This window comes from Blennius ocellaris, assembly GCF_963422515.1.
Source record: "Blennius ocellaris genome assembly, chromosome: 21".
Taxonomy (NCBI): domain Eukaryota; kingdom Metazoa; phylum Chordata; class Actinopteri; order Blenniiformes; family Blenniidae; genus Blennius; species Blennius ocellaris.
The window spans coordinates 2511212-2537137 of record NC_137670.1 but is presented as its reverse complement, the minus strand read 5'-3'; the positions used below and the strand labels follow the sequence as shown (position 1 = coordinate 2537137).

The 25926-nt window shown below is 42.3% G+C and overlaps 4 protein-coding genes across 4 annotated transcripts in view; 3 read left to right on the top strand and 1 right to left on the bottom strand.

Moving 5' to 3' along the window:
• The window catches only part of LOC308145333 (rho GTPase-activating protein 44-like), a 53180-nt gene extending 46603 nt beyond the window's left edge, over positions 1–6577 (top strand). The window contains 1 exon segment of the mRNA XM_080516724.1: positions 698–6577. Coding sequence (XP_080372850.1) covers positions 698–867 — 170 coding nt within the window. The 3' untranslated portion in view covers positions 868–6577.
• A 754-nt stretch (positions 6578–7331) lies between these two features.
• Positions 7332–9778, bottom strand: tex47 (testis expressed 47; the record flags this gene model as incomplete). The annotated part of the gene is made up of 8 exons (XM_080516980.1): positions 7332–7348; positions 7419–7566; positions 8292–8429; positions 8529–8604; positions 8695–8753; positions 8833–8936; positions 9476–9551; positions 9668–9778. The coding sequence occupies 8 exons, from the start codon at positions 9776–9778 to the stop codon at positions 7332–7334; spliced, it is 729 nt and encodes a 242-aa protein (XP_080373106.1).
• Positions 9779–13519: 3741 nt separating this feature from the next.
• ndel1a (nudE neurodevelopment protein 1-like 1a) lies at positions 13520–19797 on the top strand (the record flags this gene model as incomplete). Its single annotated transcript, XM_080516979.1, has 7 exons — positions 13520–13605; positions 14806–14959; positions 17472–17620; positions 18551–18687; positions 18781–18966; positions 19444–19538; positions 19654–19797. The coding sequence occupies 7 exons, from the start codon at positions 13520–13522 to the stop codon at positions 19795–19797; spliced, it is 951 nt and encodes a 316-aa protein (XP_080373105.1).
• Positions 19798–24119: 4322 nt separating this feature from the next.
• On the top strand, positions 24120–25527 carry armc7 (armadillo repeat containing 7). The gene is made up of 3 exons (XM_080517860.1): positions 24120–24239; positions 24743–24886; positions 24964–25527. Exons 1-3 carry the CDS (start codon positions 24152–24154, stop codon positions 25305–25307), a joined length of 576 nt encoding a protein of 191 aa, XP_080373986.1. The 5' UTR covers positions 24120–24151; the 3' UTR covers positions 25308–25527.
• Positions 25528–25926: the final 399 nt, after the last annotated feature.

The window sequence follows — 25926 nt, the reverse complement described above, 5'->3', positions numbered from 1 at the left end:
TTTTGTGAGTCTTGTTGTCGATCGTCACGTCCTCTGTTGTGTGGCGGCGCCGGCCTCTGATTGGCTCTGCCTTCTAACCCTCTTCCTCTTCCTGTCGACTGTCTCGCTGCAGCGGTATGAGGCGGGAGGTTCAGTGTGAGTCTGTGTGGGAGGGGCTCTTTTAGGGTAAGCAGGCGTTCCTGTGATAAAGCCCCGCCTCCACCCAACCAACCCCCCCCCCCACCCCTCCAACCCCCACCCAGTTCCGCTCGCCCCTCCCCTCACCTGTCCGGTCAGCCTTTGCATGCTGGCTGTTGCATGGCTTACGAGGGCGTGTCACCGAGGGAAGACCCCCCCCCCTACCCCCCCCCGACTCCCTCCACCCTTCAGGATTCACACCCATAATGCTCTGCACGCAGCCATTCACCCAACATCCACGACCCCCCCCCCCCCTTTACAAGACCCCATGAAAGTAGAAATACATATAAATTGACCTTAATCAGCATCAACTGTGTACATTTGTATTTGAAAATATTCGATTTTTTGTGAACAGGACCTGTGGTTTTGTTCTCCACATACGTTTGAGCCCCACGCTGTCTCATCCACCCTGCATCCGCCTGCGCCTCCGCCTCTTTCTTCCTCCCTCCCTCCGTCCGTCTCCTCTGTGCTCCCGCTCACCTCCTCCTCCGCTCTCTCTCTCTCTCTCTCCGCCCGGCAGATTCCCTCTGCAACCTGGACATCCCCGTCATCGACATGGAGCTGGACGGCATCTTCGACCTCACCCACATCTCCCCCTTCAGGAACTCGGTGGCGCTGCTGGAGTCGACGCCCAGCGGAGAGGAGGTGGAGGAGGAGGAGGAGGCGGAGGCGGAGAGCACGGTGCTATGACGACGTCGAGGCGCCGGCGCCGTGCCCCCTGCTGCATCCACCCCACCCCGTCCGTCCACCCGCCTGACCTTTCACCTCCTCGGCTGGATCTCCTCGTCGCCTCTCCAGGAGCGCACGTGTAAAAAAAAGAAATAAAAAAATGAACTTCGACGAAGTAAAACTACAACAACGTACACATTGACGAGGTGTCAGTGAAGGGGACGTTTGATCAGACATTTTACATCAGATCAGCTGGATCATTTAAAAAAAAAAAAAAAAAAAAAAGTTTTATTTATCATCAGTTGTTCCTTCTTCTTCTTTTTTTTTTTTTTGCCTTCTTTGATTCACTTGCAATATTGCCTTTAACTTCACAGACAGGAAACAGGCTGCTGGGAGGAGTGATTGGAGGAGTGACTGCTGCTGCTGCTGAGTGAGTGTTAACTGAACAAACATCACAAACGTCAGCCGTGACGGCTACGATAGCGGCGAAATGATCCGTGTGTAAAATGTGAGGTGTGTGTTATATCCCTCAGTCACACACAGGGGGAACATGCAAACACATAGAGCCTCCCAGGCCCCGGCCCTCCACTCTGTATATCGTCACTGTGATGCAGGAAGGACCTGGAAATGTCTCTCACACACACACACACACACACAAGTATTACACACAGTGTATCTCATTAACTGGACCTGGCTTTATAAAAACTGAGCCTGTGAGTCTAAACTGAGGGCAGCGAGACTCACATAGACAAGACAAGAGCGTCTGGACTGAAGCGCAGGCGACTGCAGACACTCGCAGGTCCTGATCGCCACCAACGCACACACAAAAAAACGACGGGATCGCAGCCTCTCGCGCTCCCGACGCAGACACACGAACCCGCGTTCACACGGAAGCGTGCAAATCCCGTGCACGCGTTGAAAAACACGCAGAAACTCCTTCCTCACACGTGTCATTTTGCAGTTATACGAGCCGCACGCTCTCCTTCCTGTCCAGTCTTTATTACCTCCCGCCCACCGGCTCCTTCCTGCTTGGCTCCTCTGGGTTGCCGGTTCAAATCCAGCCGCCTCTGGTTTCACCTGAGCGTTCACTGTGAGTGTGCCAGTACGTGGGGTTTTGGTTTTTTTTGGAAAGTGCGACTGTGTGTGCGTGTGTGTATATTTTGCTAGCGCGTGAAGTGTTAATTGATGTGCTAATTGTACGTTATGACGTTGCTCTGTTGGTGTCGTGGGGCTTCAAAAAAAAGAAAAGAAAAAGAAAAAAGAATGCATGTTTGTAGACGTTTAGGGAAAAACAAGCACCAGGCTGCAAAGAGGCTAAAGTCACACCTTCAGTCAGGATATCAGTCACTGGATATTTATTGTTTATACTGTATATTTTCAGAGTATATGAGATGACGAACAATATAAATCAAATCAGATCATATTTTGTATCCACGGGAGAGATTTATCGACAGTTTCCTCGACGCCATCGGAGCGCTATAAAACACATGAGATGACATCCGGTAGTTTATAAATGATCTACATGCTTTCTTTCATTGGTTTTTGTGTTTTTTTTGTCTTTGCCGAGTTGGTGACTTTTAATTTTAAGATTGTGCTGAGAAACAGAATAGCAAATCTTTGGTCCAATGAATCCTGGAGTGCTCAACCACTACTTTTTTTATTTTTAAAGAAAACTAAAGAAATCCATGATGAGAATGAAGGAACACGAGCAATGCTGTGATTATCCAAGAGGTTTTGACAGATTATTACATTTCACAAGCTTGTTTTGAACTAACGAGGTTAAATTGCGGAGACACGTTCAACTAAACCAGTGTTTTTCAACCTTTTTTGAGTCAAGGCACACTTTTTTCTTTGGAAAACTCTGGAGGCACACCACCACCCGGAAATGTTAAAATGTTAAACTCTGTAGCCTCTATTAACAATATAAAGTCATTCTCATTGAAGTTTTATCAACAGGAATCAAATAAATACAGAAAAAAAGTATTTCCCAATTTCTTTCTTTTATTTTGACTCCCTCAGTGTGAAACCTGGACCTGATGGATGAAGAGCTGAGATCCTGGTTTTCAAAAACTTCTCCATCACTGTCACTGACACAGTACTTTGATACAAGATGGTAGCAGGAGGTGGAGATTAACCACACTGACGTCTGTCACTTTACATTTCACCGGCAAAGTTATGTGCTGCCCTCTAGTGGTGAAGAGTATTTATACATGATTACTCTGCAACACACTGTCGGCTGTGAGAACAAATGTTTTTTTAGAAAAAAATGTGAAATTGGATAATTTCCCACGGCACACCTGACTATTTGTCGCGGAAACACCAGTGTGCCGCGGCACAGGGGTTGAAAAACACTGGACTAAACGATGAAACGACTGCAAGTCGACAGCAGAAAGATTATCGCTTCCGTCTGCTCGTAACTGTCGTGCAGCTCGGCGCCACTAGGGGGAGCTGCTGAAAAAGCTTGTCACTCCTTTGCTTTTTTGGTATTTTGTTCTCGAAAATGAAAACAAGGCATATTTATGTGTGATATATGAGCACAAAGTAGTTTGGCAATGGAGTATTTTTAGGAACAACCATCAGAAAACCTGTTTAAGATATTAAACAATGGGCTCCTGTCACCCCTTCACCCCTTCATCTGTTCATCTGTTCATCCAAGCCCAGTTTGTTCCTTTGTTGTGGTGAATTGTGATGTTGAGTTGGAGCACTCCAGACTTCATGTGAGACGAAACCGTAGAAACCGTGAAAAGCCCAAGTCCCGTGTTTTCAGACTCCAGAGGGGGAAAAAGAAAAAAAAAAAAAAGGTGCTGCTCTGTTTGGAACTTTGTTTTTTGGTTTTTGGTTTTTTTTCCTGCCAGCTTCATTCCCTCCCGTCTCCGTCGGTTCACGGGAACCTCGATATTTTTTTTATTTTGTTTGCTCTGTATTCATGAACCAAGAGGCAAGTGCAAAAGATTTGTGTACATGTGTTTATTTTGATGAGAGTATTTATACAGATATATACTTTTTACTAAGTATGGGGAGCTGTGATTGTTTCCGCTGCACATGAACCATGTCTGAGGATTTAAAAAAAAGACTTTAAAAAGCAAAAAAAAAAAAAAAAAGAAGTATTGAAACACGGGACCAGAATCTGCTGGAGCGGCCGGTTGATTTCAGGGGAGGGGGAGAGACTAGTTAACCAGGTTAGCAGCAGTGCGCTCTTTGCCTTGCGGTGGGTTTCGTCGTTGACCTCGCCACGTTTGTACGACTTTTCCTCTTTGTCCCGAGAGCCGGAGAGCCTCCCCACTCGCTGGACGCTTGTAAATTCCTTCTGTACATACGTGTTGTGGTGTATATACTGACAAGGGGAGGCATTCATCAGATATATAGATATATATATATATAGATACAAATAATGTATTGAAGACTATAAAACATGATTACTACTAATATTATAATATTGTCATTTCCAGCACAATAATTCCACGTTCACTCAGAATATCATCAACTTTGCACAGAGAAAACGAAACGCTGCACTTGGATCGGTTTATAAAAAAAAAAAAAAATTAAAAACCCAAGCAGTTCGTACGAAACCCCTCAGATCCCGCTTTTTTGCTTTTTGTCGTTGTGTCATTTCACCTAAAGAGAAAAAAAAACAAACAACAAAACCTTCAAATTGTCTTATTTTTTTAATGGTTCGTTTAGAAACAAGCTTTCTGTGGATTTGCACAACCTTTTGCAGGAAACTCGGGCGGATTTGCAGGGATTCCGTTTGGGGGTCGGCTCAGAAACACGTCCTCGGTTTAAGAACGTCTCATTTAAGTGTCCCGGCAGAAAGTCCCTCGCTGAAGGACGTGAGCAAAAAAAAAAAAAGATTCACTCTAAAGCAGGGGTGTCAAACATGCGGCCCGGGGGCCAGAAGCGGCCCGCCAGACGATCTAATCCGGCCCGCCATGGGATTTACATTTTTTTAAAGTATAAATAGGAAAACTGACAGAGGCTGATCTAAAAACACTGGATTGGCAAAAATGACATTCAATACCGCCATCGGTCAGAATTAATTAATGCATCTGTGGAGGTCACATGACGCAACACCTTTCACAATAAAGGTGTCCAGTTTACGTGAAATGATACTTTAGACACATAAACTCAAAAAACTTTCCAGATGATGACAAATTGTTTTAATCCTGAATAAAAATACGATATCCAGATACAGACATTGTTTCGTTTTTGCAAATATAATAATATCTGATTAGCTTTAATATGTAAATTTCAGAATAGACAAATTCTTGCAGTTACAAAAGGATCAAATGAAGGAAAGACTTTGCATTTGTCCATATCTGCAGTTTAATATGTTATGTTTGACTTGTTGGGCCTCCAGAGGTCAGGTTAGGTTGATGTGGCCCCTCAACTGAAATGAGTTTGACGCCCCTGATCTAAAGCCTCAGCATGAAGGTTCGCGAACAACATGAGGCGATTATCTCGTCTGGCCGCTTCTGTTCTTGTATCTTCAGCCTGTGAATCTCAAGTTAAGGTCAGAGGAGGAGCAGAACCAACTTCAGTAACTTTTCTGGACGGACAAACAAGTTTTCTGGCGTCTCGACTTTTTCTGTTGCCGTGGTAACGCTTCCTCCCGGTTCCCCCTTTACGACTTCCTGTCCGCGTGAACGCACCAACACGAACGACGACGTCACTGATGACGCCAAATATGTTCCCAAATTAACTGTTTTTTTTTTTTACTCGACTGGCTTCAGAAGAAATGCAGAAATGCTGCATTAAATATCAAGAAAAGCTGTTAATTCTAATTTAGTTTGAAAACACCTTTAAAAATTGACTCCTCGTGTTGAGAACTGCATGAATTTCTCCTTGAGACGGAACATTCAGGGAAGGAGCCTAAACTGTGGCTGTTGCTGAGGTCGTTTTGTACTTAAAGGGTTTCAGATTAAGGCTGCAACAAAGAGTAATACCGTCAAACTCAACTTTATTGACAGTGGCCGTGTCGAGCGGAGAAACTCCACGCACAGTTTTCAGTCCTGCAGCGAAACTTCGAGTGCTGAAATTCAATACGAAGGCCTTTTTTCTACTTGAATAGGTGGAATGTACCGACGGTAGCTCGTGGTGAAGGCAGATTGTGTGTGTGTGTGTGTGTGTGTGTGTGTGTGTGTCTGTGAGTGTGAGTGTGTGTGTGTCGTTGACAAATGTCAGAAGGTGCAGGGGTGTTAGAAAAAAAAATGAATAATGAGTTTATTGGGGGGGGTTGACATTGTCCTGTGGATCCGGCAGCATGCTTTTTAACAACCGATGAAAAGTGTCTCATTTTGGTCCTATATCAATGTGCTTGTATTTATTTTATTTTCTAAATAAATGAATAGATCAATCTTTGTGGAGTGGAGAGGCATTTAACTCTTCTTCTTCTTCTCTGTTAAACTCGTCCATAAATTGTGCCGATCCTCAGCGGGTCTCTCCACAGCAGAAACAACAGAGATCAATCATGTGCAAAATATAAAAAATACAAATAATACAAATAGCACACGTTCAGAGAATCCGTCATCCTCCGCTGTCTTCTGCTTCAGTTTAATTTCATCGTGACGGGGCCAAAAGGGAAAAAGAATCTTCAGACATTTCTCTGTGTCAAACTGTAGTGATGCTGTGAACTCTGATTAGACGTTTGGAGGAAAAGAGGAAATGCCTTCTTTTGGAAATGTCATCTCTCGGTCACCAAGAGGAACGCAGTGTAAGATAGAAGAATAAAAAAATAGAATAAAATTATCCTCATCCGAATGTTGAAACTATTAAAAATGTTTTTTTTTATATTACCTGGATGTTCTGTGGTGTCATTTTATTTTGAAATGGTTGTGCGTCGCATTTGTTTCCACAAAGTCTGAGCCGGGAGAAAAGCACAAAGTAAAAGGAGAAAAGTGATGCAACGTTGAGGTTTAGTAATGACGGAGTAACTTTAATCAGATTACTGGTTTGGAACTACTGAAAGAAGTGATATGAGAGAAACGCGTTACTAATTAACGTCACTGGACTGGTGAGACACGCAGTCGCATCTGCAGCGAATTTAAAACCATCAAGTCATCGAACGAACAGGCACACAGAAAAATAGTGGATATAAAATATCCAGACTTTATTCAAATCTTAACAAACACGCATCCAGGAAGAAACACCGAGTATATATGTCAACTACAGCTCTCAAATTTACCAGAAGCTTTTCTACATGAAAGAAAGCATTGAAAAATTACTTTGAAAAGTCCCACTGAAGCATAAGTTAATCTGCATTGTGTGCAAAAGCAGATGTTGTGTTTTCTATTATCTGATTGGCGAGATGTTATTTCACTGCTTCACCACTAGGTGTCAGTGTCGGCTGGAAGTGTTTTTGCCATGCTGATGTTATGAACGCTTCTTCACGACACCGTCTGTCACTACAGAAGGTTTCTGTCTTCAAACTTTGACCAGAGACGCCAAAGTGCAGCGGACGGACGTCCGGCGTCCCGCAGCAAGACGCTTCATGAGCTACTGTGTCCTGCAATGACCGAATGAATGATTTACCGTCAGTTCACAGTATTAAAACCCAGAACCCGGCAGCGACTCACCGAACTCCACGTTGACGTCAAGCGGCGAGGCGTACGTCTGCAGATATTCACTGGGACTCTGGAGCTCGTCTCGGTCCAGCAGCTCTTCCAGGATGTCCTGGGGGACGACCAGCGCGGGGCTCTGGTCCAGCACCGGGCCGGGGAGAGGCTGAGACCACAATCACGATTACGATTTTTGGCTCCAGACAATCTCTAAATTCATATAATCCAGGAAAAACGATCATGTGGTGTTTTTGGTTGAGAGGTGTGTCTGGCTATCAGGCACTTCCGGTGCAGCTCCGCTGTCGGACAGGAAGTGACGACACATTTAACCCGAAGTTACTTTGCGGTAAGTTGCTACTTTTAAATTTCCCGAAAACGTTATGAACGTACGGTTTCTTGCATGTGTTTTCTTCCGTTGATATACCTGCTGTAAACTAACATATATTGATGATGATAATAACGGCGTGTTGCACCAGTGGTTTAGGTGTCATTGTAAAGCTAAGTAATGCTAACGGCGGCAACTAGCATTACTTAGCTTTCAGTACTTAGCTTAGCTTTGTCCCAAAGTATCAACATATGATTCATTACTGTAGTTTATATTAGTATCTAAAGTTATTAATTTATTGTTTTTGAGATTGAGTGCAGTACAACAGTTTATTTTTCACTATTTCATTAAAAAAAAGTAGTAAATTAAAAAATATTTAATTAATTAATAAATATAAATGACAAATTCAATAAAAGCTGTTCCAAAATCAAAGACATAATCGTGTAAGTAATCATGATTTCAATACAGCCCAAAATAAAAGTGATTATGATTTCTGCTAGAATCCAGCAGCCCTGTTGGGGGAGAGTCAGATATCCTCAAGGTTTCCGATCGGAGCAGAAACTCACCTTCCTGGAAACCTCCAGCTCTGCGCTGAGCTTCTGCAGCGCCGACAAGACGCCACAAACCAGCGTCTCCGTTCTCTCCTCCTCCGTCTTGTGACCTTGAGCCCCGGCGCCTCCGGCCGCCTGGCCGGCGTCCAACACCTCCACCGGACACCGTCCAGTGAAATGAAGCAGACAAAGTGGTGAATGAAGAAACACACGTGTTGTTTTTTTTGTTTTGTTTGTTTTTAGAAGCCTGACCTTGCGGCTCCACTGCGGGAACAACCTGCGTCGAGGGTCGTGGGCCATGAAGACGATCTTGGCCTCCAGCAAGGCGCTGGAAACACAAGTGGAATCTCGTAAAGTACGGGAAGGATTTGTCGTCGCAGGTCCTCCGCTTGAGTTGAAGCTCATCGAGTGTCCTCACCGGTCTCGCTGCAGCGTCGCGACGTCTCTCAGGACGGAGACGAGGATTTCTCTGCTCGACTGTGAGAGGAGACACACGGACCAGTCGGTCACATTGCGACGGCCCTCAGACGTCCTGCCCGCCGGCCGGCCGACTCACTTCAACCACCTGCAGCAGGCAGGACGGATAAACCAGCAGCAGGCCCGTGACGTTGTCTCGGAGGTGGCGGCGGCGCAGCCGGAGGACGAGGTCTTCGTGATGAGCTGAGAGGAGGAAACGACAGGACAGGGTCTCGTCCACAACCTCTCGTAAAAAAAAACTTGTTTTAAAATTTAGTTCCTGAACAGAAATGGACACAAAAAAAGAAACTAATGAGCTCAAATGATAAGTTCTGTTAAAGTTCTTTTAAGATGATTGAGATCATTTTAAAGTAGTTGAAATGATCTTGGAACTCAAAGTATTTCAATGTCTGTCCTTTAAGTTAAGTTACACTGCGTTTTAAATCTAGTAAATTAAACTACGATAAGTTAAACTGAACTAACTCAAGGAAGGTAAAGCTAAATTAGGTTAAACTGAGGAAACATAGTTATTTTGAGAGGAAAAATTTAGTTAAATCAAGTTGTGATCGAGCTTTATTATTAAAGACAGAGTTAAGTTAGTTAAAGCACACAAGTTAAGTTAAGTTACATGACGGTTAATGAAAGTTAAGACACTTTAATGACCTGGGAGACGCCTTAAGTAAGATTAAAAATCCAGTGAAGAGTTGAGAGATAAAGAGGAAGGTAAGGTCAGTGGGCCTCACCTCCCACGTCCGTCCCGGCGGCAGCAGACCCCCCGGGGAGCCGAGCCGCCGTCACCAGCCGCTGCAGGACGATCTTCTGTGGAGACAAAAGACTGAATTGTCCTGCGGAGTGACGAGCAGCAACGTGACCAGCTGGAGCATCGGAGGAGGGGGGGGGGACGACCTAACATCTATTTTAATTTGAATACACACCGGCTCTTCAAACAGCCGCCCCCTCTGTGCCATTAAATGATGATACAAACTGGTCCCGGTCTCCTCGTCTGTCTTCTTCTCCTCCGAGCTCAATCCGTCCTCTCTCTCCATCTCATGTCCTCGTCTTTCCTCCGCCTGCGGGAGTCTGACGACTGTTTTTCTAAACCCTCATCTCCTGGAAACCTTTTGTTCCTGCGATGCTGTGGAACTGAACCTGCCACTGTGGAGCAGAGCTCAGCAGCCAATCACAGAGCAGGACGGCTGGTTCATCCAGGTGACTGCGACCAATAGGAGCGAGGACACAGGATGTCTATTACAACTTTATTATTATTATTATTCTAAAGTTAAGTTTTTGTTCCTTCTATCTTAATTAAGAGATGTTGTAAATGTTTTTTTTTTATTACATAATTAGACTTCAGAGCGTCTTCCACTTATTTTGTCTTGAACTTAACTTTAACCTGTTTTCACTACTGGAGATTTTTTTTTTTTTTTTATTAAAATTAATGAGGTGATCATTTCAGAATGAAGTAACTCACTTTAAGACTTTTATCAAGAGCGTTGTGATGATATTTACTAACTTCGCATTTGTTCCTGTTCATTCAAACAAACTATGACATATAAAGACTTAAAAGAGCAATAAGGACATTTTATTGGGAAAATCATATAAAATGTGGTGTCATATTACACCAAGCAAGTGATAGAAGGCAGTTAGGGCGAGTTTGTCACAACTTGTTTTGTGAATAATATTTCATATAAATAAGAATATATCTTACAGAATACCAACAAGAGGGATATACATTTTCTTCTCAATGTTAAACTATTAATCAGGAATGAACCAACTATGAAATGTATTACTTTTGTGGCTTAGAGAAAAAACCTTGACATATGAAAAGGGGTTGAAATGGAATTTTGTAATTTTTTTTTTCACAAGATAATGTTTAACCGACGTATAAAGGAAGACTTTATTTCCCCTCTTGTGTTTTCTACGAGTTATAAAAGGTATTTGAGTTGTTGAGACTTTCAGCCCTGGATGTTTGCCGCCTTGTTTTGTTGATGAACCGACGTAGAATCCGTTCAAATGACCGTAAAACTCGGTTAAAAGCACTTTTACAGTCTGCAGCACGAACCTCTCTCATCCTGCCGTTAATCACATGAAACATCGACATTCTGCCTGTTTCTTCCTCCGCGGAGTCCAAAGCTTCAAGCATTTCTTCAGGCGAAGCCTCCAAACGTCCTGCGGCTTGTGGGGTGAGGCGTCGTTTCCATGGCAACGCGAAAACTCGACGTGACGCTGCGTCATTACGCGCGTCTGACACGTAAAATAATCAAATCGTTTGTTTTGTATGAGAATCGGCTTTCCAGGGCAAACTTTGATGCTGTTGTTTTATATTTTAGTAAAACAAGTAATGAAGTTACAGTTAATTCATTGGAGATTAAAGATAATTATTGTCACTGGTGAACCAGGTATTAAAAAGCAGCATGGCTTTACGCAAAAAAAAATAAATGATGCAATCTATATATAGAATTTATGTTTTATTTACCTGACGCTGTTTTTCCACTTTTGCAAAGTCACTTATTGCATTGCGTTGCGCGAGAAGGAGCGAAATCTTCTACATCTTTGTAGTTGCACTGTGGTCGAAGACGCTCTGAGTGCAGTTTCAATTGTTTGCCACCAGGTGGAGCCAGTGGTCAGCGCGTGTTATGCGCAGAACACTGGGCAGTGGTGAAGCTCTTGAGGATCCAAAACGGTTTTTTTCCTTCTTTTTTTTTTTTTTAACAATCAAATATTTCTATATTTATTTTTTATTTACTAGTTTAGCATTCCAACTGTTACCGGATATTATTATAATTTTTTTTTTTTTTATTTTATAGAAAAAATAGAAAAACCCAACATATTATTTTTATTTTTATTTTTCATTGTATTTTTATTTTTATTTTTATTTTTCATTGTATTTTTGTTTTTGTTTTTGTTTTTATTTTTATTTTTATTTTTATTTTTATTTTTATTTTTATTTTTATTTTTATTTTTATTTTTACTTTTATTTTTACTTTTATTTTTTTTATTTTTTTTTTAAATTAAATTAAATTAAATTTTATCATTTATTTATTTATTTATTTATTTATTTGTTTATTTATTTATTTATTATTGTTATTATTATTAATCATAATAATTGTTATAAAAAAAATTTTTTATTTTTGAGTTTCCCCCACTTATAATAAAGCCGCTGTGTGTGTGGTGGGTGTGTTGCGGGTCGAGGCGCCCCGCTCCGCTCCGCTCAGTCCGGTCGAGCCGCTCGGAGGATGAACATGGAGGAATAAACAGCAGCGAGCAGCAGCAGGGCGATGTTCAGGTAGCTCATCCCTCATTCCTCCTCCATTTCTCTCCAGGGTGAAACACAGACAGGGTGTTGTTGTTGTTGTTGTTGTTGTTGATGATGATGATCTCCGCTCCTCGGTTAATTCTGGCTGCATGTTTACATATTTGACAGCTGAGCTTCATCGTCCTCCTCCTCATCACGTGAGGCTGATCCGTGTTTTATATCACGCGTCTTCATCATCATCATCATCATCATCATCATCATCAGGTCCGAGCAGGTAGAAACGCTTGAATCTCGTTTTTTTTTTTTGTGTGTGTTTTTTTTGTTGTTTTTGTCTGATGATCGTGAGTTCGTCTCCTCCCTTCACGCGCTGGCTGTGATTTTCACCACATGATCAGCTCAACAGGGTCTTTTTTTTAATTCTCACTGCTCGTGGAAACGCACATTTCTGCACAGTGGAGGCGTGTGACCGCCTCGAACCCTCCCGGGAGCTTTATTTATGGACAATAACCTCGTTTTTGTTTTGGTTTTTTTTACGTGGAATAATGCTTTTCTTTATGTGGAGATAATATCATGAATTAAAGAAAAACACCATGGGGCCTGTCCTGTCAGAATAAATGTCTGGTGTTGGTTGTTTTACCGCTTAAGAAGGATTCAGAACAGCAAGTTTCCGGTTAAATTTATTGTGTTTGTTAGTATTTTGCTGTTTAAAGATGAGATTTGTTGCATATTTCACAGTTTTCAGACTAATTCTGGTTGTTTTTAACGCGGATGTCAGTGAAGTGTGAACAGATAACAACCTACAGCTTCTTGTAGTATTAGTTTTATTAAGTTATCCTTAAAATGTGTAATTTGCAGCTTCAACATGCCAAATGATTCCAGTTTTTTTAGGTCAGCTTGACAATTAAACACTATTTCAAAGCTGCTTGTGTCTTTTTGAATTAGTTGCATCTTTAAATTCACTTGAAGATGTGAATCATGTTCCCCCTAGAAGATTAAACAATAATTCAATAATTCATAAAGCAGGATTTCTTCATGTTAACCCTTTACAGTCTGTGCATTATACCACACCCGGGAGTGTTTTCTCAGGACACTTCATTAGTTCAGTCGGTATAAAACAACATTTTGTGTCATTAAAACGTGAAATATCTTTAAAAAGCAACACACCGTCCCAAAAATCAAACATATTTCAGCCTTAGACGCCTTTAAATTCAACATATTTCTCACCGGATGTCTGTAAATTATTGGTTTTATGGTTTTCAGCAACATTAGTCTGACTATATATATATATATATATATGTATATATATTGTGTTATTAGAACAAAAATATGTCTGACTGAGAGTATTGGACACATGCTTCAATAATTTGCTTCAGTTTTATATGTCCAGTGCTGCTGCAGTTTCTCAAAGTTCATTTATGAAGTTTTCAAGTCAAATGCTTCAATCAGAAGACGTTTGCTTTACGAGGGAGAAAAACAACACAGAGTTTCTTTTATCCCCCATTTCTTTCATTTCTTTCCAGACTTGGTCGCCATGGAAATGGACACGATGCCGAGATTCTCCTCCAAAGACGAGGAGATTGACTTCTGGAAGGGACTTTCTCTGGAGTACAAGAAGAGGTACGTACCTTCCCTTCAGCACAGTTTGGTCTGAAAACGAGTCCCTGGTTTGCATCTCGTACGTTTGCTTGGCTCAGGGGTTCTAAAGAAGATATAGATATAGACGATTCTCAGTTCGACGATTCCCCGATAGACGACTTCGTTTAAAATCGCTTTCTGGAAGTGACAAAAAAAACAAAAACAAAAACAAAACAGCTGGGTAAGAAAAAAAAAATCGTTTTTTTTTGTGTAAAAAAAAAATACATTGAAATGTTACAAATTTTCAATGTAATAAGTTATTTCATTATTGTAATAAGTTGTCTAAATGTTTCTAATCAGCAAGCGGCTTTTTAATTTTTTTGGTCTGAGCCCCCTGCTTTTTTTTTTTTTTTTCACTTCCCCAACGCGATTTTAAACTTAGTCGTCTATCTGGGAACCGGCTATCTGGGAAAAAAGACTGTCGTCTAACTGGGAATCGTCTATCTGGGAATCGTCTATCTGGGAAAAAACCCTGTCGTCTAACTGGGAATTGTCTATCTGGGAAAAAACCCTGTCGTCTAACTGGGAATCGTCTATCTGGGAACCGGCTATCTGGGAAAAAAGGCTGTCGTCTAACTGGGAATCGTCTATCTGGGAATCGTCTATCTGGGAAAAAACCCTGTCGTCTAACTGGGAATTGTCTATCTGGGAAAAAACCCTGTCGTCTAACTGGGAATTGGCTATCTGGGAAAAAACCCTGTCGTCTAACTGGGAATCGTCTATCTGGGAATCGTCTAACTGAGAATCGTCTAACTGGGAATCGTCTATCTGGGATGACACCGTTTATATGAAGCAGGTTGGTTGAAACAGGAAACGACTGAAGCAAGCTGGTTGGAAATTAAAAGTTTGAACGCAGGAAAGTTTCATCGTGAAGGTTTCTGGTCCGGAATGTTACTGCACCGGTAGTGTGACTCCTTGACCTTTGACCCCTTCTTTCACTTTGCACCGTGAATCGCTGACGGCGCTCCGGAGACCCTCAGAACTCTTTTCTGTCCACGTCAGATCGTTTATCTATAAAACCTGGTGAAGAACATCGTCCTGACTGCTTCCATTTGTTATTGAATGAAAATAGAAAAAGCAGTCGAGGCCCTCGTGTGGCGCTCCGGGACTCTCGCTGTGCCTATTGTGTATATTTGAAAAACCCAAACGTGACGGTCACCGTCATCGTTCGTCCGCCCGCAGCCGCCAGGAGGCCCACGAGGAGCTGCTGGAGTTTCAGGAGGGCAGCCGCGAGCTGGAGGCGGAGCTGGAGGCCCAGCTGGGGCAGGCGGAGCGACGCATGAAGGACCTGCAGGCGGAGAACCACCGGCTGAGGAACGAGGCGGAGAGTCTGAAGGTGAGCGACGCACAGTGATTTGTGGTTTAAAAGAATAATGGAGAAAGAAAATATTGAAATAAATGAAAAAGAAATGAACCAAATCAGAAGAAAGTGAATCTACTTGAAGTATCAAATGTCAAAATTTGTTTAAAAAAATCTGGAAATTAGAACGTTCACGTCACTAAATAATAATTATGTAAGTCTATTAAAAAATAAATAAAACGACCACAACTTGTTTAACAAATATATAAATCCAAAAATATATCCACTGTGGCTTTTTAATGAAAAAATTAAATAACTGAATTGCAGCAAATAGAAAATTTTAACTTAAATATAAATAAATAATATAAATAGTAAATGAGAAAAAAAACCTATAGAAGCAAAACGTGGATGACTAAAAGTACAATAAATGTAAAGATTCATGAAGAACAAACTATATACATATATAAATAAATAACATAAATAATAAATAATAAATAACATAAATAAAAAAATTCTGGGTTATATTAAATAATTTGATAAATGTTGTGCGTGTGTGTGTGTTTGATAAATAAAGGAACATTTCATGTTAATCTCACTTAAAACTAAATTAAAAAAAAAATTAATAATGCATGAAAGAAAAAATCCAAAAAGCTTTTAATGTTTAATCGGCTTTATTTAGGTCCCACTGAAGTCTTATCATTTATAAATATCTGAATATTAAGAAATATATTATTTATGGCAGTTTTTTTTTTTTGCTTTACGAGGTGAACGAGGACGACGTGTTTTCATGTGTGGCTGGAATCAATATTTCATAATATCATTTTTTTCCTCTGGTCGGACGTCGTCACTCTGACGTGGAGTCATGCTGTAGCTCCTCCCCCTCCTCCTCTTCCTCCTCTTCCTCCCCCTCCTCCTCCTCCTCCTCATCATCCTCATTCCCCTCCTCCTCTTCCTCCTCTTCCTCCTCTTCCTCCTCCTCCTCCTCATCTCCCTCCTCCTCCTCCTCTTCCTCCTCCCCCTCCTCATCCTCCTCCTCCTCCTCTTCCTCTTCCTCCTCATCCCCCTCCTCCTCCTCCTCTTCCTCCTCTTCCTCCTCCTCCTCCTCCTCTCCCTCCTCCTCTTCCTCCTCATCCTCCTCCTCCCCCTCCTCATCCTCCTCCTCCTCTTCCTCCTCTTCCACCTCTTCCTCCTCCTCCTCCTCCTCCCTCCTCCTCTTCCCCCTCCTCATCCTCATCCCCCTCCTCCTCCTCCTCTTCCTCCTCCCCCTCCTCCTCCTCCTCCTCCTCCTCTTCCTCCTCCTCTCCCTCCTCCTCTTCCTGCTCATCCTCCTCCTCCCCCTCCTCATCCTCCTCCTCCTCTTCCTCCTCCTCCTCCTCCTCCCCCTCCTCATCCTCCTCCTCCTCTTCCTCCTCATCCTCCTCCTCCCCCTCCTCATCCTCCTCCTCCTCCTCCTCCTCCTCTTACTCCTCTTCCTCCTCCTCCTCCTCCTCCTCCTCCTCCTCCTCCAGTGACTAATAGGAAGAAGTTCTGGCTGCATATTGTAGTTTATCAATAATTTAAGTTTGTAGTTTAGAAGAGAATTGAAGCAGCCGTTGTTTTGCTAACAGCAGGAAAACACAGTTTCTTCAGCCTCGTCCCTCAATCAGAGTTTTAACGGTGGAAACTCTGTGGAAGAACCGTCTCTCGTCTCTCGTCTCTCGTCTCTCGTCTCTCGTCTCCCTGAAAGTGAATCTAAAAGCGAGCGTGATGCTGAGGCGTGGAGGTTTCCCGTCTGGCCAGTCGGCCCCGCCTTCTTCCCGCCGTCGCAGCTGTGGCGCTGAATAATGCATCAAGATGGCGTCCCGGCTCGGTAACGACCCCCCCCGGCTCGGTAACGAACCCCCCGGTTCCAAACCTCCGGCGGAGACCGGACGACTGCAGCGACTGTCCGGTGGGATCAGCGCCGGTCTCCATGGAAACGATGCTCAGCTGATCACAGGCCATTCCAGTGAGTCCCTCCGACGCTGGAGGTGGAGGTGATCAGTCGCTACGTCAGTAAAGACAATCAGAAACAAAATGTGGAGATGTTTTATTATGCAGAGACTAGAAATATAGTGAAATGTGTTGAAAGTGAGAAAACTGGGGGAGGAAGGGAGGAAGGTGTGTCTGTTCTGGGGAACCGACGTACTACCAATGTGCTGCTGCACAGAAACTGGCCTCATGTTCATACGACGACATGCAGATGCTCACATCTGTGAGGGCGGTGGTGCCGCCGTGCCTCGCCGTGAAGATGGCGATGGAGGCGTGGATGTTCAGGTCTGCATCCGCGGCAGCCGGAGGGTTAAATCTGTGTACTCTCCGTGTTCCGTGTTTGATTCCGACTGCAGATGTAGGTCAGACGGGCCTCGGTGCTGCCGATGGGAATGTAGGTCACGCTTCACGTCAGCGAACCGAGACTCGAGGCCGCTCTGAAACATGGCCGCCGGTCGCCTGTCGAAGTGCTTTTTGGGTTAAATGTGTTTGTCTTCCTCCTCCTCCTCCTCCTCCTCCTCCTCCTCCTCCTCCTCAGGAGAAGCTGGAGCAGCAGTACTCGCAGAGCTACAAGCAGGTCTCCACGCTGGAGGACGACCTGGGTCGGACGCGCTGCATCAAGGAGCAGCTCCACAAATACGTCCGGGAGCTGGAGCAGTCCAACGACGACCTGGAGCGAACCAAAAGGTCGGTCGCCGTGGAAACGTGTTCTTTGTTCCTCCACATGTGGATCGTAGATCGACTGTGGCCGGATCAATCTGAGATATCGAGAAGCGGGTTTATAAGCAGGAGCTTTGTGGCTCTATTAGAATGTATTAACTTTAATAAAAAATGTGTTAATTTAACACACATTAGCTTTTTTTTTATGGTTAAGTTAAAAAAAAAAAGTCAACAATAAAAACATATAGTTATTTTTGTTTAATTGCCATTTCTCATTTTATAATATAAAAAAAATGTAATGACATAATTATTTAAATAAAATGCATAAAATGTTTTCTTTTTTTTTTTAAAGCAATGATGGCTTTATTTATTTATTTTAATATAAAAATGTGTCTTGTATTTCCTTGGTTTTTTTTAAATAAAGGAAAAAAGTCAACAATAAAAATATATTGTTATTTTTGTTTAATTGTCATTTATCATTTTATAATATAAAAAAATAATGACATAATATATAATGACGGAAATTATATAAATAAAATGCATAAAAATGTTTCTTTTAAAAAAAAAAATTTAATAAAGGAAAAAAGTCAACAATAAAAATATATAGTTATTTTGTTTAATTGTCAGTTATCATTTTATAATATAAAAAATGTATGACATCATATATAACGATGGAAATTATATAAATAAAATGCATAAAAATGGTTCTTTTTTTATAAAGCAATGAAGACTTTTATTTTTTTAAATAAAAATGGTTCTCAAATGATCTGATATGAATAATTTTATTAAAAAAAAAAAAATCTAAACTATTTACACATTAAAGCAGCCCCTTTATAATCTCAGTTTAATCTCTATGAAAAAAACCCTAAACATGTTTTCTCCAAATGCAAAATGTCTACAGACTGAATTGGTTCCCTCTTTCACACTGGTCATGACTTCCTGCTTCCCGTGTTGCAGAGCGACCATCGTGTCCCTGGAGAACTTCGAGCAGCGTCTGAACCAGGCCATCGAGAGGAACGCCTTCCTGGAGAGCGAGCTGGACGAGAAGGAGTCCCTGCTGGTGTCGGTGCAGCGGCTGAAGGACGAGGCCAGAGGTGAGCGTCCACCACCACCATCGACGGCGGCGGCGACTCGTCACATGACCTTACGGACCCTCCCTCCCCCACCCGGTTGTTCCCCCCTTGCAGACCTGCGCCAGGAGCTAGCCGTACGCGAGAGGCAGGTGGACGTCGGCCGCCTGTCGGCGCCCAGCTCGCCCACGCAGGACGACGTGAAGACGGACCCGGCCGCGCCGGCCTCGCTCTCCCTGCCCGCCACGCCGCTCAGCAAAGGCCTGGACGACGCCTTCGCCAACGCCAACGCCAACGCCACGGGTAAGAAGCAGAGACACAAACACAAATCCAGCTCCTCCTTGATTCTCCTCCATTTCAATGTTAGATCACTGAAGCTACATTCAGAATCTGCTGTGTCTGTGTGAGCTGGACTGGCTCCGCCCACATACACGGTCATATTGGGAAGAGGAGGAAGTACTTCCTCTCGTGGTGCCATGTGCCAGAGCAGAGCTGCCTGATTGTGGAAGGAGTCAAAGGGGGAGGAGCCTACCTTGATTGTGATTGGCTAAACCCCCGATGACACGATATAGGGTTTGATTTCTGATTGGCTGCTTGGTGCAACACGCTTTTAAAACCTGTACTGTGAATATATATATATATATATATATATATATATATATATATATATATATTATAAAGCCTCTTCCTCCTCTAGCATCAGATTCTAGAGCATCTTCCTCCTTCTAACTGATGTAACTCCAGATATGATAAATAATTTTACTCCTCCTCTCCCTCCAGTTCTCTCTAACAGCTACGTCAGCAACTCTCCTCTGACTCCGTCCGCCAGAATATCGGCCCTGAACATCGTCAGTGATTTACTGCGGAAAGTCGGGGTGAGACTTCCTGTTTCAGGGTTCAGACTGAACACCCTTGTTGTAGAAACTCCCTGTTTTAACCTCTTCTTCCTCCTCCTCCTCCTCTTCCTCCTCTTCTTCCTCCTCCTCTCAGGCTCTGGAGTCAAAGCTCGCCGCCTGCAGGAACTTCGCCAAAGACCAGAAATCGCGGAAGACGTTTGTTCTGGACAACAGCAACGCTCTGAACGGAAACACGGGCGGCGTCCAGCTCCACGCCTCCTTCTTCGACAAGTCGTGAGTAAAACTGACACGAAAGTCACACTTCCTGTTCCTGTTCGGCAACTTGCCTCGTCAGACTGTAGTGCAGCGCAGCGTCTGGCCACTAGGTGTCACTGGAACCTTCTGGTGGAGAAAACTGTTCTTAAACTCTGGATTGAACGTGGAACTTTTGATTTTTCTCAAGTAAATTAAGTTTTTTTTTATTTTTTATATGAGAAGAAGCTGCAGACAGGATCTATTTTCAGAACTGCTGAAGGACAGTTTGTCTATTTTAGGAATTCTAACAAGTCAAAGTGGTGAAATATGTTTGATTTTACTCCGTCTGAGTATAAAGTTTGACTTCAGATGTAAGAGTTTAATCTTGGTACCGACGTTTAAACGACACAGACATTTTATTCTTTATCATGACCACGTTTTTGCGAAAAAATCTATTAAGTTATATGAAGCCTTTTATAAAATCCTTTTTCAATTTAATAACTTCAGCCAATTTTGTAATATCAGCATTTCCTGGAATTAAATGTCTTATTCTGCAGGTTTTGTTCAGTTTGCTTGTATAAACACAGTGGACGTGACGGTTATTTTGATTTATTGATTAAAAAAACTGTAAAAAGATTTTTTTGAAAAAACAAAACATCTTGAGCTGTTTTATGACAAAATTGTTAAGTTATGTCATAATTGGCTTTAATCCAGAACTCAAGTCCGGCAGGACGTTTGATTAAAACCTTTTTAACTTTCTCACCGAGATGTTTGTTTGTTGTTATTTGCTCGTTTTTTCCTTTTTTAACGTTCCAGATTATTTGTGTGTTAATTAAAGTGTCTTTCCTGGTGTTTTGCAGCAGGATGGCGAACGGGCTGGAGGTCGTCACCGCCCCCCCCCCTGGCCGGCCCCGGGCTGGTGCCCCTCGCTGTGTGACCCCCGGCCCCCTGCAGAGAGAGGACACACACACACACACACACACACACACACACTGCCGTCCTCTCTCTGTGTCGTGTTGTGAATCTGTATATTGAATGTTTTGTAAATCTGCCGTCGGTAAACTCACGTCCTCACAGCACAAGATCGTCTAGAGTTAAAAAAAAAAAAAAAAGGGAAATATTATGCAAATATCATCACAATTATTAACAACATCATCAAAATGACTGTTTTTGTTGGGTTTTTTTTTTAATGAAAACTGTTCTTTTCCAGGTTAATTAGCAATAAAGGCTCCAGTGTTTCTACTGAGATTCTAAAAGATCCTGAAAAACGCTGCAGAATAAATCTGAACTTTACTGTTTTTATTGTAAATCTCTCCACCGCTCTTTTAATTTGACATTTTAATCTGTTTAATCGTTTCCTCCCGTTTGTCTGGTAAACTCTGGTTATTTACAGTTAGCTGGGTAGCACAAGTAACTAAGTACTGTAACAATAATCCAGCTACAGCAGTTACTTGATTTAGCGTTAATTATATTCAGTAACTAAAGTAACTCCACTACAAAAAGTAATTACACGTCTTTTTTCATGATCTCTTTCCCAGCTGAGATATTTTTATTTTTTATTATCCATTTTATTTCATTATTCATCAGTGTGTTTGTGAGCGTTCAGTGCGCCCCCTGGTGGTCGACGAGTCTCTGCGGCGAGCTGATTGTCCCCTATTGGTCATATTGATCGTCTTTAATCTGTGATGGAGATTCTCTTTAATCCCGTTAATCCTCGTCTTTACTTTGGACGGATTTTCACAGCAGGTTGGAAAAAAAAAAAAAAAGCACCGTTTTATTTCTCTTTCGTTCACGACCTGTTTGTCTGTGGCTTTAACTTATTGCAGGTTTCTTTTGTAGCATGTTTCAATAAAAATATGTAATCTCACTACAGTGGAGGTTTGTGGTTGTTTCTAGAAAGATTTACGGCTGGAACATAAATAAATAAATCATTTTTTAGCTTTTCAAATGTTGAGAAATCTGCTGAAACTTAAATGTTAATTTCTATTCATGAATCAAAACTTTATTCAACCTTTCAAATAATGTTACATTTTCACTCTCAAAATCATTTATTTCTATTCATTAAACATTTTAATTTGAATTTCGTTGTTAAAATGTAAATGTTGGTAACAATTAAAAAAAACATTTATTTACAATGCCAAGGGTAATTTATAAACCAATAAAAGAATACATTCACCTCTTTGTATTAATAAAGAACATAAAAATCAATCATTTAATTTAGAGAGTGTATTTATGGAACAGACAGGTGCAGATATAATATAAAATTCCCATTATTCAAATTATTCTTAACGTTTTGGTTTGAATTCCCCCTTTAACTTGCTCGAAACAGTTTTACTGAGAGTTTATTCATTTCTGCATCATTCCTTATATTAATCATCAAACTGAAAGAAAGAAAAATAGGACGAGAAAACCTTAAATAAGACATTTCCAAAGTTCAGATCTGAGAAACTGCACAGGTTTTTATTTGCAGTTTTCGGGGAGCTGCGCCCCCTGGCGGACGGACAGGGGAGCGCAGGCGCAAGAGTTGACCAAAGTCATCACTCTGCGTCACTTCTTCTCCTCCTCCTCGCGCAGCAGACGAGTGAGGAAGACGAAGGTCCCCGTCGTGTCCTACAGAATAAAGTGGGTCCAGTTCTTCATCGCTGATTAACAGCTTCATTCAGTCTGTGGCGGAAAGTTCCCACAGTCTGCAGCATCCTTCGGGAGGAGGAGGAGGAGGAGGAGGAGGAGGAGGAGCAGCTTCAGCCCTGCTTCTTCTTCTCCACCAGCTCCTCCATCTGCCGCTGTCTCCTCTCCAGCACCTCCTGGAGCCGGGCGTCGTTTCTCGCTCTCTCCTGAGCCCGGAGCTCGTCCATGTCGTCGAAGAGCCTGTGTCTGCAGGAGGAGGAGGAGGAGGAGGAGGAGGAAGTCTATTCAAACAGCGTGAAACTGGAACATTCACTGAGGTGGAATCACAAAGTAGAAGAAAAAGATTCCGCAGCGTTGAATCGTTACTTCTTCATCATTTTATCTTCTGTCGGTTTAAATAAACAGCGTTTGTTTGAATCTCAACATTCTGCAGTTGAAGAATTATTTGGCTCAATTTTGTTTCCTTGGTTGGTTATTTTATATACATTAGCGGCTGTTTGCATTTTCCTCCTCATTTTGTTCTCTTACTATTTCACATCTTATTCATTCTCTTCATTTGGGTTTTGTTTTAAAGGCTCCATCATTTTTGCTCTTTTTTCTTTCTCTTTCATTTCAGGTCAAATGTTTTAACATTTCTTATTGCTTTGTTTACATTACATTACAATGTCCTTCCCTCATAATGGTTTTATTTGAATTTCTTCTGAATTATTTGCAGTGTTTGAAGCAGCTCACCGTTGTGTTCCATAAGATTTTTATTTCTAGTTTCAGTCCCATGTGTGTTTAATTCTGGTTATTTTGCTACATGTGAATACTCTTGCTTTTTAGTTTTTGTACTCTATTAATGATTCCCCCCCCGTTTTTTGACGGATGTTTTAACTTTCATTATAGACTTATATGTCGTTACAGTCGTGTCCTTTTGTTGTAGAGACGAGAAGAGATAAACGAAATAAGCTTGTTTCGTGGATTTGAGTTAAGAGACAGTTATGTGATGCACTCTGGACGTCAGTCTGTGATTTAAAAATTAAGATTTAAATGAGATGAAGGAACGTTTGTGGAGTTGGAACGTTTGTTGTTACCTGTTAAAAAAAGCAACTCCCAGCGTCACGATCAGCGTCCCGAACAGGATCGGTTTGGTGAGACGTTTCCCGGCGGACAGTTTGTGGTGCTGCATGTCGATAAAACCTGGAGAATCAACCACGAGCGTTTAAACTACATTTAGGTAACGTTCTTATAACAGCTGACCTTTACGCGTTAATGTTTCGGTACGGAGCTGCATGGAGTGGGACACGCCTCCCTTGCAGGGGCGGGACTTCCGGTAATACAGGAAGTTCGGGGAAGGTTACGACACAAGTAAAAAAAGGCAAATAAATGTTTTTATTACACAGTAATCAAACAGAAATATTATTTTTATATATTAAATAATTCTTTCATGTTTTATAATCGCTTGAAAAAAACTAAAAATGTATCAACATGCCAAACATTGTGGTTTTTAATTTTTTTTTACAGGTTTAAGTTTTTCTTTTGATGTGCTTTACTCTTGTTATCTAGATTTAACATTGTGTTTTTTTTTATATATTATATTCCAAAATCAGAAAACGTTATAAAGCTTTAAAGGAAAGCATCGGAACATCGCAGCTGTGTCGTGTGCAGCTACACGGACACATTAGGGAGACGGACACACCAACACACGGTCGCAGTTTGAATTCCGGATTAAATTGTGCACTTTTTCTGTTTGTTATTCAAAATTGCGGCTGTAAGGAGGATTCAGGATGCGAAGAAGCGGCTCGCCTGTAAATTCTGACCGGTTTGAATATTTACAGACTTTAGTAACCGAGTTCCAGGATACCGACAACGACGGTGCGTTACTTTCACGCTCCATATAATAATAACAAAAAATAACATGAAGATAATGAACTGAAATATTTGTTTTCCTTTTTTTCTGCAATAGTTTTGAACTCCGTGGTGATAACGTCAAATATTTTCCAAATTGTTGTCATATTTTCCCTCCTTCGACGTTTCCACGACGATTTGTAATGAATAAATTATTTCAACTTGTAATATAACACTGATAAAAAAAAAACGGGTTCAGTGGTTCGTTTAGCCAATGCACGACAAGCTTCTAATTGGAGGACACAGATGATAGAAATGTCTCTGAACCAGAGGAAGTTAAACTGCATTATGTTGACATTGTTCTCACTAAAAAAGATTTTTAAAGATCCAACTTGTTCATGTGAAATAAATGTCGGGTTTTAGTTTTTTCTTACTTCAGATAACATCTGGATTATAATAATAAGAATAACATGTCATCATAGTCATTATCATCAGTTCAAGTATTGACTTTACATCACTTCTGTTTCCAGAAGCGAAGGAGCAGGTTCTGGCCAACTTGGCCAACTTTGCCTACGATCCGAACAACGCCGACTTCCTTCTGGCGCTGCAGGTTCCCGACCTCTTCCTGGACATGTTGACGGAGGAGAACGAGAACTTCGTGGAGTTTGGGATGGGTGAGTGTCGTTGCTGCCGCAGAAAGTGTCTCGTCGTCCCCCCGGCGGGTTTTAAATAAAGTTTTGTTTGTGCTCAGGAGGGCTGTGTAACCTCAGCATGGACCCGGCCTGCCGGGACGCCATCCTGCAGGGCGGCGCCGTCGACCTCGTCACCAACCGGCTGTCCAGCCCGCGGGAGGAGACCGTGCTGTCGGCCATCACCGCCCTCATGAACCTGGTGACGCCGGCGACGCGGCCCCGCATCACCGACCCGTCCGTCCTGCACTGCATGCTGCGCTTCTCGCTCTCCGACAGCCCGCGGCTCCGGAACCTGGCGGCCGTCTTCCTGCAGGATGTCTGCAGCGAGGAGCAGCTGGACCGCGCCCGGCAGCAGATGACGGGGCGGCACACCGCCGTCGGCATCCCGCTGCCCAGCGACTGAGGCCGCAGTCCAGAGGCCGAGGCCGCCGTCCAGAGACCGGGGCCGCCGTCCAGAGACCAGGGCCGCCGTCCAGCGATTGAGGAGGCTCTATAGTCCCAGCGACAGACGAATAATAATGCAACAGACGTCTGTAGTGTCACAGAGTCGGTTCAGGAGTTTATGAGACCTTCCTTGTGTTGATGTCATTACACTTTCCCGCCACTTGGGGGCGACAAGGAGACTCTTGTGGGTTCAGGACTTTATTTTATTTTATTTTTTTATTTTTTTGAAGTAACACAAGATTTAATTTGCTAATACTTTTTTTTTTTTTCGTTTTTATATCGATGCTAGTGTTTTTTTGTGTTTTTTTTTTTTATTAAAAAAAAGATTTTTAAATACATTACAGTCATTCCAATTTGCTTTTATAGATAAAATAGAAAAGCCCAACATATCCACATGAGCAAGCAGGTGTTCAGGACTTTAGAGCTCGTCACAGTTTCTCCCAACAGACCCAGAATCAGCCTGGAGACGAGGGACAGACGGTCGTTATTACCGATAGAAATGCCCTTGGTCCTGTTCACGTCCTCTTAAAACGGGTCTCGTATCCGGAGTTCTGCTGCTCTGCAAAATGTGGACTGGA